At 27.1% G+C, this 16,279-nt stretch overlaps 2 protein-coding genes and 1 pseudogene across 3 annotated transcripts in view; all 3 read right to left on the bottom strand.

Annotated features, from left to right (window-relative positions):
- LOC145947032 (proto-oncogene tyrosine-protein kinase ROS-like) overlaps window positions 1-16,279 on the bottom strand; it is a 65,277-nt pseudogene that overhangs the window by 24,742 nt on the left and 24,256 nt on the right. The window lies entirely within an intron of this gene.
- LOC145947023 (proto-oncogene tyrosine-protein kinase ROS-like) lies at window positions 3,593-8,946 on the bottom strand. The gene is made up of 8 exons (XM_083056803.1): window positions 8,722-8,946; window positions 8,076-8,157; window positions 7,295-7,954; window positions 5,617-7,058; window positions 5,348-5,449; window positions 5,003-5,196; window positions 4,278-4,739; window positions 3,593-4,009 (listed from the first exon to the last, which is right to left on the bottom strand). The coding sequence occupies exons 1-8, from the start codon at window positions 8,888-8,890 to the stop codon at window positions 3,665-3,667; spliced, it is 3,456 nt and encodes a 1,151-aa protein (XP_082912929.1). The 5' UTR covers window positions 8,891-8,946; the 3' UTR covers window positions 3,593-3,664.
- Window positions 14,941-16,111, bottom strand: LOC145947042 (insulin-like growth factor 1 receptor). Its single transcript, XM_083056815.1, has 2 exons — window positions 15,646-16,111; window positions 14,941-15,377 (listed from the first exon to the last, which is right to left on the bottom strand). Exons 1-2 carry the CDS (start codon window positions 16,051-16,053, stop codon window positions 15,033-15,035), a joined length of 753 nt encoding a protein of 250 aa, XP_082912941.1. The 5' UTR covers window positions 16,054-16,111; the 3' UTR covers window positions 14,941-15,032.

Raw genomic sequence — 16,279 nt, 5'->3', positions numbered from 1 at the left:
ATACACACTTCTCGATTACAACTCGTTAACAACACGTTAATTCAAACACACTTAAAGCGTGTTGATATAATGCAGAAAGTACTATGTTACACATATCGTACGGTACAACACACGTTGATAATAAAGCACGAGCGAAACTAACACGGAAAAAAGAAACACATTTATAAGTGTGTAAAAAAATTAATTGAAAAAAAATACAAAGAACTAAAGAAAATATATAATGACTAACTCTGTAATGGGTGACTAACCATGTAATAAAAATGTATAATATATAAGCTAACTAATATATAGACCTATCTATATAACATGCTACCTAACTAAAATATATATATGTAAACACAACTCTATACAAATATATGTATAACAAAATATTATAATTTATAAAATCATTAATAATTGATCAGATCAGTATTAAAAGTTTGTATTTTGTGTTTAAATTCGTATAAAAGAAATAAAAATTTAATATAAACATATAAATAAATTAATCCTACGGAAAATCCATACGAAAAATGAATCAAAAAAATTAGAAATCCCGCTGTAAAACAATTTTAGGGGTGTTCGACGGTCGTAGAAGTAACGTGCAAAATGTTGCATCATGTACATCGTATACACATAATGCAACGAATACGCGTAAAACGTGTAAAAACAACACGCATAGATGCATACATTCAACACACGTGTGTTCTTATTTTACACACGATGAAACGTGTAAAAAGTGTCTACAGAATAACACGCTTAAAATGTGTAAAAGTAACACACTTGTTTTTGCAGTGAAGTGTGTATAACACCTAACCATATTAAAACTACACATTTACGTGTATTGTACACGTATTATTCTATTCAAAGTGTGTAGTATCAACACAGCAGCCGTTCAGTACACGTGAGAAAAGTGTGTTATGTGTTATTTCTACACACGTTGAACACACATCGAACACGCCCATTTTTTGCAGTGTGGTCATAGTCGAGAATCGTATGAAAGCCGATCGAGTATAAAAATATCTACAAGAAGAGAAAATTGTTATGTTAAAAACGTTACAAACGTTATGTGTTTTACTAAACTGTTAATGCTAACAAAAATGACCATAATGTTTTCGTCAGGAAATCTAGGGATTCTGGAGGATCTTTGAAGTTTCGGTCCAAGAAGTTACGAAGAAAAGTATTAACGTGTACTCGAATTTATATACTTTACGCAAATTAAAGGTTTTTTTCATGAAGAAAATTGAATGTTACATATTGCAGATAATACACTATTTGTGTAATTATAAAACTTTATAATACGTAAAATAAAAGAAAGTTTAAAAAAAAAAATGTATATAAACTTTATTAATTTTACGTCACACATTCAAAAATCAATGTTATGTAATCAAATTAAAACGTAAAATTAAATTTAATTCAGACGATATATTAAAATTTTTAAACAATATGTATTATTACACAGTTGGAAAATGTGTTTTCTTGTTAAAAACGGTCCCCGTTAAAATTTTTGTGTTAAATATTTAACACATTCATGTGTTAATTTAACATATTGCTGTTATGTTAATTGGACTGAAATGTTAAATTATTAAAACAACTAAAAAAAGTGTAAAAATAACACAATGTATATCTATTTTTTATTTTAAACAATAAATATGTTCCGTATTATTAGTGACAAGATTTATCTGTTAAAATTTACAGAAAAAAATGTTGATTTTACTTCATTATATAAATGGGGGTGATAAAATGTAAAATTAACAATTTTTTTAGTTAATTTTTACAATAAAACTATATTAATATTACACAAAATTTATTTTAAGTTTATTTGAAGTTTGCATTTATTTTATGTTAAAATATTAACACAATATTCGTACCACCATTTAACATATCCGTATTATGTTAAATTAACACAAAAATTTCTGTGTACCGTTTGGGACAGGTGATATTTGTTAAATTTAACAAAAATTTTTCAACTGTGTATAATATAATTGTTAGATTTAAAAGAAAGAATTTAAAAAATTAATGATTTCGTTGATTTCATTTTTTTTTTGTTACTTAATAAGTTTGTGACACATTTAGATAAATTGTTTTAATTTCTAAAACATTTTTATTTCTCTAGATATGTTTAAAATTACTAATTTTTATTTAAAACTTGCAGAGTAAATTATTTTTTATTTAACGATATTTATATAGAAAATCAGAAAATTTGAGTTAAAGTAATTCGCATGCTCAACAGCTACTAAACATCGAAGTGAAAGATTGGTGCAGTTGAACTTCGAATTGGGGACAATTAATCAATCTATGAATAATATGCGCAATAAGCTGTCACTTTTGCTATATGTGAGAATTTATATACACTATTTATCACTTAATATATATATATATATATATATATATATATATATATATATATAAATATGTATATATGATATATGATATATATGTATGTACATATTTTTATCAGACATAAATCAAAAGTTTATAGCATTGTGCTCTCCAGAAAATTCGTTTGCATTAAAAAATATTTCATAAGATGTTTTTAAATACAGGAATTTATAAAATTTTTATGATCATGAAGAAAATAATAATAAAAATATATATACCATATATATATATATATGTAAAATATAAACATTATTGAAATTTTTGTAATAACAAACGCACTCGTGAAAAAGAAAGTCAAGTTAAGATAGAGTTAATTATTAGAAGAAATTAATTAATTAATTTGAAACTAATATAAAAACTGAATTATGAGACAAAATTCCTTCAACAATCGAAGAAAGTCAAGCTTCCATTCCCATGATTTATTTACTAAGAGAAGTAGTTCTTACTTAGAGAAAAAATAGAAAAAAAAATTTTTTACTTGTTTTAAGTTTTTAATAAACATGCAATGCCATAATGAGATAAGTTGGAATCGTTTTTCAAGAAGTCATTTGATTCTTCTCTGAGATAACATCTATGCAACTAGCGAATTTACGGAGTACGGAATTCTCTACCACTTTCTAATAAAGCATTGACTTGGCCTAATTAAAAAGCGTTTGTCATTTTCGTGCTATGATACTGAATTAATATGATAATAAATAAAACTTTAATCTCTAAAATGATATACTTTTTATTTATCATTCGGTAGATTCTTTAAAGCTAATTTACGAATCGCAAGTTAAATTTTTCTCTTACGTATTAAGATTTTCCTTTGTGACAGATCAGGCTGCATCTACATTCGAGCAGTTATACAACTTCTAGTAAATATATAGTTTATTACGCATCTTTGAAAAATAAATATAAATTATGAAATGACAATAACCAATTCACATACAGATATATAGATATATATATATATATATATATATATATCTGTATGTGAATTGGTTATTGTCATTTCATAATTTATATTTATTTTTCAAAGATGCGTAATAAACTATATATTTACTAGAAGTTGTATAACTGCTCGAATGTAGATGCAGCCTGATCTGTCACAAAGGAAAATCTTAATACGTAAGAGAAAAATTTAACTTGCGATTCGTAAATTAGCTTTAAAGAATCTACCGAATGATAAATAAAAAGTATATATATATATATATATAAACGTATAATACAGTATAATTATAAATATCTCATAGATGTAAAACTCATCGTTTCTTCTTAAAATACACATATACAAACAATTAATTAATTGCCGGCTATATAATATTCATTGATGCGTCGGATTCAATATTGCGTCTTCTGTGTGGCTTCTTAAAGCTATAATATTGTTCAGACAAAATTTAAAGTTTGGTCTGTCATTTGATGCACACCAGCAATGCTGCAATAGTTGGTATAACAAGGATGGACAGTTGAGAGGCATCCGCAATCTGCCTCCCGTGCGTACATAATCCATCACTTCGAGATTAGTTCTGGTAGAGTAAGGTTGCTCACCTAACGATGTAATCTCCCACATTAGTACTCCAAATGACCAAACATCGCTATAAGAAGTAAATATTCCGTCCACTAAAGATTCCTGTGCCATCCAACGAACAGGAAGCAGATCTTCTCCTTTCTAAAATATAATTTCAATAAAGTTAAATCTTCTATTCTAATTATCAATTTTTTCAATAAGTATTCTTAAGCAAAAAACGTTTACTAATATTTTGCATTATACATTATATACATAAATGAATATTGGAGAAATATATATGAAAATATATAAATAGAGTTAATTTTTCTTAAATTCAATTTGACTTAAAGATATACAATAATATTATAAAGACGCAACAATAGAAAAATACTTCCAAATAGTTTTATCTTTTTTAATTTATTATATCTACCTTGCGGTAATAGTCATCCCTGTAAATATCTCTGGCAAGTCCGAAATCACCGATTTTGACGATACGATTCTCGCGATCTCTCGCAGACACTAAGCAATTTCGGCACGCGAGATCTCTATGCACAAAACGCAGCTCTTCCAAATAACAACAGCCTCGCGCAACATCTTCGCAAATGGCGAGCAAGTCATGTAGACGCAAAGCGTGTAAATCAGAAGGTTGGAATATTCGACACTCTCTCAAATATTGTTGCAGATCACTTTCCATTAATTCCAACACGAGTAATGGAAAATCCTCGTCTAAGCAGACAGCTAACAGTCTTAACACATTTTTATGTCTAAAGTGATTCATAAGCTTAGCCTCTTGCAAGAATTTCTTTTTTTCTTCCATGGAAGCACACTTTCCCAACATTTTTATGGCAACGGATGTCTCTGATTTCGGTTTTTCTAAATCCTTGACGTTCACCTGCGAAATTTTGAAAATGAATGTAACTTATATTTAAAAAAAAAAGATAATTTAAATTCATATAACATTAAACATATATATTTCGTTTTATTTCAAGTAATTCAACGAAATAGAATAAAATGCATATGCATGTCTAATAAAAATTATTGTATTACTATCTCTTTTAAAAAGTTGATTTATATAACTTTTACAAAGAAATGTGTATTTCTCATTTCTATATCTAAACATTAATGGCTTAAAATATGACGTTACAAAAATTTTACCATTCCGAATGCGCCGCTGCCAATGATTTTCGTTATTGTGATTTGCTCACGTTTGATTTTAGTCAGCATACATTTATTTGGATTAAATTGCAACGCTGGACTGTATAGCGCATTGAGCTGAACGTTTCCGATAGGCACCTCATGTTGAATCCTAGTCAAAACCTGCTCGTTACCTTCTTTGCGTTGTCGGTATACTATTATAAAGTTATAATATATTTTAATAATATTATGCATTGCAAATTTTAAATATTGCTCTTTTAACAAGTTAACTTTTTTTTAGAAAATCTCTCTACTTACTACATTAATCATAATTTGTAATTTAAAAAATGTGTATCAAATACTTACAACAATAAATAAGATAGCAGATGCAGGTTACAATAACGATAGCAGCAAGGCTTAACATCAATGTTAGATTATATTGTGTAGCTCGAATTATCAAATCATCACCTTTGTTACATAAAAATATAGTTTTAATTTTCTTGTCTTATTTGAATATTTCTACTTATAATTTTATCATTAAAAATATTTAATTCTTAAAATTCTGTAATACATTTATATGCATGTCAAATAAACAGATCATATTAAAATATCTACATATTATCATATTTGCTTACCAAGAGTTTGAAAAATAAATCTTTCATCAGATGGCCATATAAAGTTCTCGTATTCAGGATATGTCAGTATCAAACGAAACTTGTATAAAGTTGCCGGTAGCAAGTTTTCTATATAATACATTACTGTCTCATCATTATTCTTCTCAAAACTATCTGCGATTTGCCACTTTTGCATCACATCATTTTTGTATTCCAGTACGTAATGGACCTTCAAATTAACGCTAGGAATCCACGAAATATTCATATTGTTTATGCTAACTCCGCTCAAAGTAATATTGTTCGGTTGCGAGTACGTGTTCACAGTTTCGCTCAAACTGTCATTATGTATATTGCTGTAGTTGGCTGGATACACACGTACATATACAAAGTATTTCTGTTGTGGCAGCAACGGTTGGATTATTGTAAAAAGTTTGTTGTCTACTTTATTGTTAATAAATGGTTCTTCTATCGGTTGCGTGCTGTTCACCGAGTTAATTGTTTCCCAATATACTTTATAAGTTACTGTCGTACAATTCAGTTTCGTGGGTGGAATCCAATAAACTGCCGCTGTAGTTGGCGTCAGAACCTGAATCGTTACATTTTCCGGTGCATTGAGCTTGCTCACGTTAGTTTTCAATATTACTTCCGAGCTGAATTGCAGGTTCGTCGATAATTGATCAGAGAAAAAATTGCTCACAGCTAGCTTCAGCTTGTATTTTGTAAACGGTGTTAAATTCTGAATATCATAATATTGCTCGTATGTCTGTATATAGAATTCATCGAACTTGTTATTAAAGTTATTATTCAAACAGCTTACGTAGATGATATATTTAGGAGTTGGTATGTTGTTTTTGCATTTGTGCTTGCGAGTCGATTCTGTCGTACTAAATTTCAAAACAATACCTTTCGCTGTTATCTTTATTATTGTAATATTATAAATTTTTTCATCAGGTATAAGGCATTCCGTCCGAGGATATGGTTGTAAGGAGGATGATTTACCAAACGATATTAGGGGATTAAAATAATCCGTGCTGTTTATTATTTGCACGTGTTTAGATGCGTTTTTTTCACTGTCGACAAGTGCATACTTCTTTTTCAAATTATAAAGATAAAAATCTGATGTTTTTAAATTATGTCCTCTTAAATAAATGTTTGTATTATCAGTTATAAAATATCGAGTAAACTGTGCGCCCATTTCAGCAGTTGAAATCAAATTGCATTTATTTATTTTAATGTTCGCCTCAGATAATCCGTGTTTATCTAGCCAGTATAATATTGGCTCCTCTGTATTTGTGATCTCAAATATCATATTATGATAAAATCTTGAAAATAATTTATAGTATGCACAGAAGATCATATTGGTTTCTAAAAAAGGTTGCACATTTTTTCCGTCAAGATCCGATTTCATTATTACATACTGTATATGTGACTCTGCATCAAACATTTCTATCCAGTATAAAAATCTGGAAAATATATATATTATTATATATGTGTATTATAAAACATAATTTTAAACGTGAAGTTAAATAAAATAATAAGCTTAAGTTATAACAATTTTATGATAAGTAATGATTTTATGATTCTTTATATCTTCATTACAAAATCATAGTATATTATTGCAAAATTAGAAAATAATATAAATTCTTAAGTGAAAGACACAAAAGTTTTTATTTTTTCAAGTGAATAAAAGTTAACGTACCCCATAGACGGTTGTACAGTAAAATGAAAATAATTTTCACTGCTCAAAATTTTATAATATTTGATTATGCCATTTTGCCACATTGTTAAGTCCAGCTTTATAATGGATGTCGCTGACAATGAGATGTCAAATTCCATCCAATATAGATTTCTTCCTATCCAATCGATGCAGAGATTGTGGGAATTTTCTTTTAATCTAGTTATTTTCGTAATATTATTTTTATTCATATCCCCTATCATTAAATCTTGTATAAACTCATAATCGGCCTCATGGATCCAATAAATTTTATGTTCTGCTACAGAATAAGTCACTTCTACTGCATTAATATTGCTATTAAAGGTAAAGAGATTGACGTAGGTTCTTGAATCCAGATCCCATATTGAAATGGTATTATTCACTGTAATCAATAATTGAGGTATCGGATTTTCGTGCGTCGTTGATACGTTCATTAAATCCGTATAAGGACCAGCACCAGCTTTAGTATGCGCTCGTACTCGATAATAGTACGTTGTATTAGGTTTTAGATTATGTTCTGTGCATTCCATTGTAGTTAAAATAGTTTTGTCGTCAAAGATTTGAATCTTTTTTAGGTTCTCGATGAACCAACATTGCACTGAATATCCTTGTATCACTTTGTTTTCTTGTTTAGGTTGATTCCACCTGTAAGATAAAATTTAGCCTTTTCATATTTAATAAATTTTTAACAGAATCAATATTTTTATATGTCTATGTTAAATTTTAGAGAAAAAAAGGATATAGACTGTAAACTTTGATTCTTCACCTGAATGTCACAGAAATGTTGAATTTTTCATTTAGAAATCCATTGAACTCTACGAATGCTCTTGGCTCGCTCGGAATTATTCCTAGAGATTTTAAGATAGTACATATTAATATGTTTAAGTTGATTATCTCGGTAAATTAAAAAAAAAAATAATAATATAACGTGCAATGAAAATAAAGAAAAAAGAGAAAAATAAACATATATTTCAAAATTAACATCGCAAGTTTTTAAAATAATGAAATGACATAAAACCTCTGTGTATGTGTGTGTGTGTATGTGTTTCAAGACTTATGTTAGAAAAGTAATTGCTAAGTTATAATCGAAAAACCTTCCAATAAAGTGCCAAACCCTTTTCTAAAATTTCCTATTTCTTCACAAGTCAGTAGTATATTATTTGCGACAGATTTAAAACAAACAAAAAAATAATGAAATTGATGGTGTTATCTAAATTCTGCTTTATTTTACATACAGTTTATACATTTTTTTCTCTCTTTTCGAAAATAAATTTTATATTATCTTTGTTATTAGAAAATAGTTTGATATATTTTTAAATTTAATTTTTACTCTCTTAAATTACATTATACTTACAACTTTTAAATTTTTTGTAAATTTTTTATTAACGTTCTATATATTCATTGCATCTTACCAAAAGATTCTGGGTTCATGGACATATTTGCAAATGTAACTTCATCGACTTCATCGACTTCATTTCTTATAGTCACGCTCTCAGAATAATTCTGATCCGGCTGGAGATTTTGTAAAATGAGATGATTGTTGTTTTCGGGCACTGGAATATCCTGAATAAAATATAACATATAAAAAAAATAAGTAAGGCAACTAGGCCAGAAATTCCACGGTATCTTTAATGATAAATAAAATAGTCGTATATATAAAAATATATATAAATAAGATTTTCATAAAAAATAACATATATATGTCGAAATAACTAAAATGAACATATCATTTTTTGTTTTTAATAATATTAGCTTGATATTTTTATTTATAATTCCATTTCTCATTTATAATGTGTTAAATATTATGTAATTTCATTTTAAAAATATTTATTCCTATTATTTTTCAACATATTTTCTTGCGAAATATCAAACATTATTCTTATATTAAAAAGAACACTGCAAAAACAAGTGTGTTACTTTTACACATTTTAAGCTTGTTATTCTGTAGACACTTTTTACACGTTTCATCGTGTGTAAAATAAGAACACACGTGTGTTGAATGAATGCATCTATGCGTGTTGTTTTTACACGTTTTACGCGTATTCGTTGCATTATGTGTATACGATGTACATGATGCAACATTTTGCACGTTACTTCTACGGCCGTCGAACACCCCTAAAATTGTTTTACAGCGGGATTTCTAATTTTTTTGATTCATTTTTCGTATGGATTTTCTGTAGGATTAATTTATTTATATGTTTATATTAAATTTTTATTTCTTTTATACGAATTTAAACACAAAATACAAACTTTTAATACTGATCTGATCAATTATTAATGATTTTATAAATTATAATATTTTGTTATACATATATTTGTATAGAGTTGTGTTTACATATATATATTTTAGTTAGGTAGCATGTTATATAGATAGGTCTATATATTAGTTAGCTTATATATTATACATTTTTATTACATGGTTAGTCACCCATTACAGAGTTAGTCATTATATATTTTCTTTAGTTCTTTGTATTTTTTTTCAATTAATTTTTTTACACACTTATAAATGTGTTTCTTTTTTCCGTGTTAGTTTCGCTCGTGCGTTATTATCAACGTGTGTTGTACCGTACGATATATGTAACATAGTACTTTCTGTATTATATCAACACGCTTTAAGTGTGTTTGAATTAACGTGTTGTTAACGAGTTGTAATCGAGAAGTGTGTATAACACCTAACCATATTAAAACTACACATTTACGTGTATTGTACACGTATTATTCTATTCAAAGTGTGTAGTATCAACACAGCAGCCGTTCAGTACACGTGAGAAAAGTGTGTTATGTGTTATTTCTACACACGTTGAACACACATCGAATACGGCTATTTTTTGTAGTGAATGTCACGCAGAATAGGCAGAATAAGGATTATTTAATAAGAATTAATAATCGTTTTTTTTTTAATAAATGATATATGAAAATGTTACTCTTTTCGATTCCTGAAGCTATTTTGCTGATAGTTATAGCTAATGATTAGTTTTTTGCAATCGTTAGTTTTAACTTTTCAAAATAAACGAGGTTACTTTTTAATAATCCTTCAGTTATGTTTAAAATTTCAATAATAACGTTTGTATTTCAAGAATAAAAATCTTTAAAATATTCTCTTTTATGTGTATGTGTGTGATTATAAAAATGATATAAATTTTTGTACTTAAAATCTTGTCGAAATTCTTTTTGATTATGGTTATATCTTTTAACCCAAACAAATTCTGGAAAACCCGATACCAAAAACTTTCGATTGACATTGCTACGATATATGAGAATATATATGGCTATATAAATGGATATACTACGAATATTATATACATACATCAATAAATTTAAACGCGGGTAGCTGGTTATTGCTGTTATGTATATTGTTTATTTAACTATTGGCCTTATAAAGTTAATTAATACAATTTGAATTTTATTATACCAATATAGTCGACATTTCTTTATATGTATATAGGACAAATGCAACTATCCTTGATACATCAAAATGACGCTGACACTTTGAATTAATTTAGTTATATAAGAATTAATTTACAAGTCTTATTATATCATTAAATAATTATAATTATTTAATAAAGTAAATTAGTTTTTATTACAAATTGATGAAAAATCACATGAAACACAATTCAAGTGTCATATATATATATATATGTGTGTGTGTGTGTGTGTGTGTGTGTGTGTGTGTATGTGTCTCTGTGTGTGTGTTTATGTATGTATGTATGTATCAAAATAGTGAAAAATTAACAGAACATCTCGTTAATATTAATAATTATTATTCTTAAAAATAGCAATAGAAACACAAACATAATACAGTCAAATTTTAATATTTCGTCTTAATGAAGTTTAACTTTGTACTATATTATACATCCATTTATAAACAAAATAAAATTTTCAAGCTTTATACATCCTTTCTCATTGCATCGTACTTTTTAGTTTCATGTGTAGTTTTATTTTATTATACAATTTGTAATATTATATTATATTACACATATGTGAGTTTGAGTTACTCAAATAAACTGCACAATTACTTGTAATAACATTTAATTGTTTTTTAATAAACAAAAAAATTTCTTAATTGCGTAAAAAGATTGTCCGGGATGATTCTTTGTCAAAGTGGCGATAGCTGATTTCACCATCATAAAACTTTTCAATAAAACGCATAATCTCATCTTAAACATAATAATCTCTTCCTTTGGTGAATGTTGGCGATCAATTTTTAGTCACCAGTATTCTTTTTCTTTTTATTCTATGGATTATTCAGATTTGATCTAATCGACTCGATACTTTATTATGAGCTCGATGAATTCTTTAGAATCTAGTTTGCGAATCGCGTTACTGTCTTCCAATATTACATTTTAATATATCTTTTTATAATCAATCACAATATATATATCTTAGATCATATGAAGGAATTTTTAGTAAATAGTAATTTTTATAATTTTTCGATGGGAACCAATAACAGCACGAAGCAACACGTATTCACTTGATTGTATCGAAGATAATAATATATTTTTGTTGTAATTTCTTTTAATATTTCGTAAAAAGATAATCAATAAAAATGTAAACGAACAATTTATAACCAATCCGAAAATTATAGAATTATAGGTTTTCTGTCACTTTCACCACTATTCTAGCATCAAATATTATCCACGTTGATATTTGTCATATTTTTTGTTTCACTAAAAATATAAAAAATTATGATTACTATTTTTATGCATATTGTATACTATGCATGTTTTTAGAATCCACTATTTGTGCATATTGATGTGTGATGTTTATATGACAGTATATTATTTGAATCAAATAACGCGCAACATTGTCCTTTTTCGTGGCAATCGCAATCGTAACTGACTCCCCAGACTAGACCGATCTGATCATGCTTTATTTGCTGCCCTCTCTTTATGATTCATTTCCCTCAGCTTGATCGATGATACTCAGTGTTTCTTCCAACAGTTACTTATTCCAACAGTTTTCACGAATAATAATATTCTATATATATATATATATATATATATATATATATATATGTATATCCTATATGAGGCGCATTTTTAAAGTAAGATCCGGTTTGAAATAAGAAAAGATCTTGACATATAAATTTAATTCATTATAATCAAAAATTTCTAGCTTACTTTACTGCAATAAATTTTGTGTTCTGCTATCGAACAAGCGAATTCAAACATCGTATTAAAATAATGATTAAAGAGATTAACGTAGGTTCTTAAATGCAGATCCCATTTGAATACTTTTATGCAATACAATCAATAATTAAGGTAATGGATTTTCGTGCGTCGTTGATATGTTCATTAAATCCGTATAAACGTCTTAAATAGCTGATTTCTGTCAAAAAATATTAATGAAACGTTAGTTTGTTAATTAAATGTTAAAATAATAATATATTAAGAATATTAAGATAGTAATATTTTGTAAAATAATAATATATATTTTTTTTCATTCGATCGCTTTTCTACTTGAAAATTTTGAAAAATTGCGAAATTTAATTACGCTTATATTATTGTTTTTGATACAATCGAATATACTACACTCGTTACATTGTACATTGAGTTTAATCGAAGAAAATATACTACAAAATTTTTATAGCTTGATTATATAAATCATTATAATCGATCTTGAAATAGTTTTATCAACTAAGAGTTTTATTAAGTAAGAGAAAACTCAAAATTTATCGAGATACATGGAGGAACATCAATTCGATTAGTGGTATTTAAATCATTGTGAAGATTACATGGAACATTGGTCATAGTCGAGAATCGTATGAAAGCCGATCGAGTATAAAAATATCTACAAGAAGAGAAAATTGTTATGTTAGAAACTTTACAAACATTATGTGTTTTACTAAAACTGTTAACGCAAACGAGAATGACCATAACGTTTTCGTCAAGGAAATCTAGGGATTCTGGAGGATCTTTGAAGCTTCGGTCCAAGAAGTTACGAAGAAAAGTATTCTCGTATACTCTAATTTATATACTTTACACAAATAAAAGATTTTTTTCATGAAGAAAATTGAATGTTATATATTGCAGATAATACACTATTTGTGTAATTAAAACTATATAATACGTAAAACAAAAGAGAGTTTCAATTAAAAAAAATTGTATATAAAGTTTATTAATTTTACATCACACATTCAAAAATCAATGTTATGTAATCAAATTAAAACTTAAAATTAAATTTAATTCAGACGATATATTAAAATTATTAAACAATATGTATTATTATAATATAATTGTTAGATTTAAAAGAAAGAATTTAAAAAATTAATGATTTCATTCATTTCATTTTTTTTTTGTTACTTAATAAGTTTGTGATACATTTACATAAATTGTTTGTAATTTCTAAAACATTTTTATTTCTCTAGATATGTTGAAATTTAGTAATTTTTATTTAAAACTTGCACGGTAATTTATTTTTCATTTAACGAAATTTATATAGAAAATCAGAAAGTTAAAATAATTCGCATGCTCAACGGCTACTAAACATCGAAGTGAAAGATTGGTGCAGTTGAACTTCGAATTGGGGACAATTAATCAATCTATGAATAATATGCGCAATAAGCTGTCACTTTTGCTATATGTGAGAATTTATATACACTATTTATCACTTAATATATATATATATATATATATATATATATGTGTTATATATGTATGTACATATTTTTATCAGTCATAAATCAAAAATTTATAGCATTATGCTATCCAGAAAATTCGTTTGCATTAAAAAATATTTCATAAGATGTTTTTAAATACAGGAATTTATAAAATTTTTATGATCATGAAGAAAATGATAATAAAAATATATATATCTTATATATATGTTAAAATATAAACATTATTGAAATTTTAGTGATAACAAACGCACTCGTGAAAGAGAAAGTCAAGTTAAGATAGAGTTACTTATTAGAAGAAATTAATTAATTAATTTGAAACTAATATAAAAACTGAATAATGAGACAAAATTCTTTCAACAATCGAAGAAAGTCAAGCCATGATTTGTTTACTCCCATGATTTATTTACTAAGAAAAATAGTTTTTACTTAAAGAAAAAATAGAGAAAAAAATGCCTTACCTATTTAAAGTTTTAAATAAACATGCAATGCCATAATGAGATAAGTTGGAATCGTTTTTCAAGAAGTCATTTGATTCTTCTCTGAGATAACATCTATGCAACTAGCGAATTTACGGAGTACCGAATTCTCTACCACTTTCTAATAAAGCATTGACTTGGCCTAATTAAAAAACGTTTGTCATTTTCGTGCTATGATACTGAATTAATATAATAGAAAATAAAACTTTAATCTCCAAATTGATATACTTTTTCTTTATCATTCGGTAAATTCTTTAAAGCTAATTTACGAATCGCAAGTTATATCTTTCTCTTACGTAATAAGATTTCCCTTTGTGACAGATCAGGATGCATCTGCATTCGAGCAGTTATACAACTTCTAGTAAATATATAGTTTATTACGCATCTTTGAAAAATAAATATAAATTATGAAATGACAATGACCAATTCACATACTGATATATATATATATACATATATATATATATATATAATATATATATATATATATAATATATATATGTATATATTATATATATATATATAATACTGACAGTATAATTTCAAATATCTCATAGATGTAAAACTCAACGTTTCTTCTTAACATACACATATACAAACAATTAATTAATTGCCGGCTATATAATAATCATTGATGCGTCGGATCCAGTATTGCGTCTTCTGTGTGGCTTCTTAAAGCTATAATATTGTTCAGACAAAATTTAAAGTTTGGTCTGTCATTTGCTGCACTCCAGCAACGCTGCATTAGTTGGTATGACGAGGATGGACAGTTGAGAGGCATCTGCAATCTGCCTCCCGCGCGTACATAATCCATCACTTCGAAATTAGTTCTGGTAGAGTAAGGTTGTTCACTTAACGATGTAATCTCCCACATTAGTACACCGAATGACCAAACATCGCTATAAGAAGTAAATATTCCGTTCACTAGGGATTCCTGTGCCATCCAACGAACAGGAAGCAGATCTTCTCCTTCCTAAAATATAATTTCAATAAAGTTAAATCTTCTATTCTAATTATCAATTTTTTAAATAAGTATTCTTAAGCAAAAAACGTTTACTAATATTTTGCATTATACATTATATACATATATATTGGAGAAATACATATAAAAATATATGCATAGTCTTCATTTTTCTTAAATTCTATTTGACTTACAGATAAAATATATAATAATATAAAAAGTCGCTACAATAAAAAAATACTTTGAAAAAGTTTCATCTTTTTTAATTAATTATATCTACCTGGCGATAATAGTCATTTCTGTAAATATCTCTAGCAAGTCCGAAATCACCGATTTTGACGATACGATTCTCACGATCTCTCGCAGACACTAAACAATTTCGGCACGCGAGATCTCTATGCACAAAGCGCAGCTCTTCTAAATAGCAACAGCCTCGCGCAACATCTTCGCACATAGCGAGCAAGTCTTGTAGACGCAGAGCGTGTAAATCAGAAGGTTGTAATATTTGACACTCTCTCAAATATGTTTGCAGATCAGTTTCCATTAATTCCAACACGAGTAATGGAGAATCCCCGTCTAAGCAGATAGCTAGTAATCTTAACACATGTTCGTGTCTAAAGTGACTCATAAGCTTAGCCTCTTGCAAGAATTTCTTTTTTTCTTCCACGGAAGCACCCTTTTTTAACATTTTTATGGCAACGGATGTCTCTGATTTCGGTTTTTCTAAATCCTTGACGTTCCCTTTAAACACCTGCGAAATGTTGAAAATTAATGTAACTTATATTAAAAAAAAAAGATAATTTAAATTCATATAACATTAAACATATATATATTTCGTTTTATTTCAAGTAATTCAACGAAATAGAATAAAATGCATATGCATGTCTAATAAAAATTATTGTATTACTATCTCT

The sequence above is a fragment of the Prenolepis imparis genome, unplaced genomic scaffold (genome assembly GCF_030444845.1).
Source record: "Prenolepis imparis isolate NDT839.2.m4 unplaced genomic scaffold, iyPreImpa1.0 SCAF_38, whole genome shotgun sequence".
NCBI classification, from domain to species: Eukaryota; Metazoa; Arthropoda; class Insecta; order Hymenoptera; family Formicidae; genus Prenolepis; species Prenolepis imparis.
The sequence above is the reverse complement of the archived record's forward strand: the minus strand, read 5'-3'. Positions and strand labels throughout refer to the sequence as shown.

Excerpts from the sequence above, each read along its gene's own strand:
- LOC145947023 (XM_083056803.1), bottom strand. The coding sequence starts at position 8,890 with ATGTTATATTTTATTCAGGATATTCCAGTGCCCGAAAACAACAATCAT. Across the intron at positions 8,158-8,721 it reads CATGAACCCAGAATCTTTTG|GAATAATTCCGAGCGAGCCA; the intron begins GTAAGATGCAAT and ends TAAAATCTCTAG. Across the intron at positions 5,450-5,616 it reads ATTTATTTTTCAAACTCTTG|GTGATGATTTGATAATTCGA; the intron begins GTAAGCAAATAT and ends TATGTAACAAAG.
- LOC145947042 (XM_083056815.1), bottom strand. The coding sequence starts at position 16,053 with ATGTTAAAAAAGGGTGCTTCCGTGGAAGAAAAAAAGAAATTCTTGCAA. Across the intron at positions 15,378-15,645 it reads GAAATGACTATTATCGCCAG|GAAGGAGAAGATCTGCTTCC; the intron begins GTAGATATAATT and ends ATTATATTTTAG.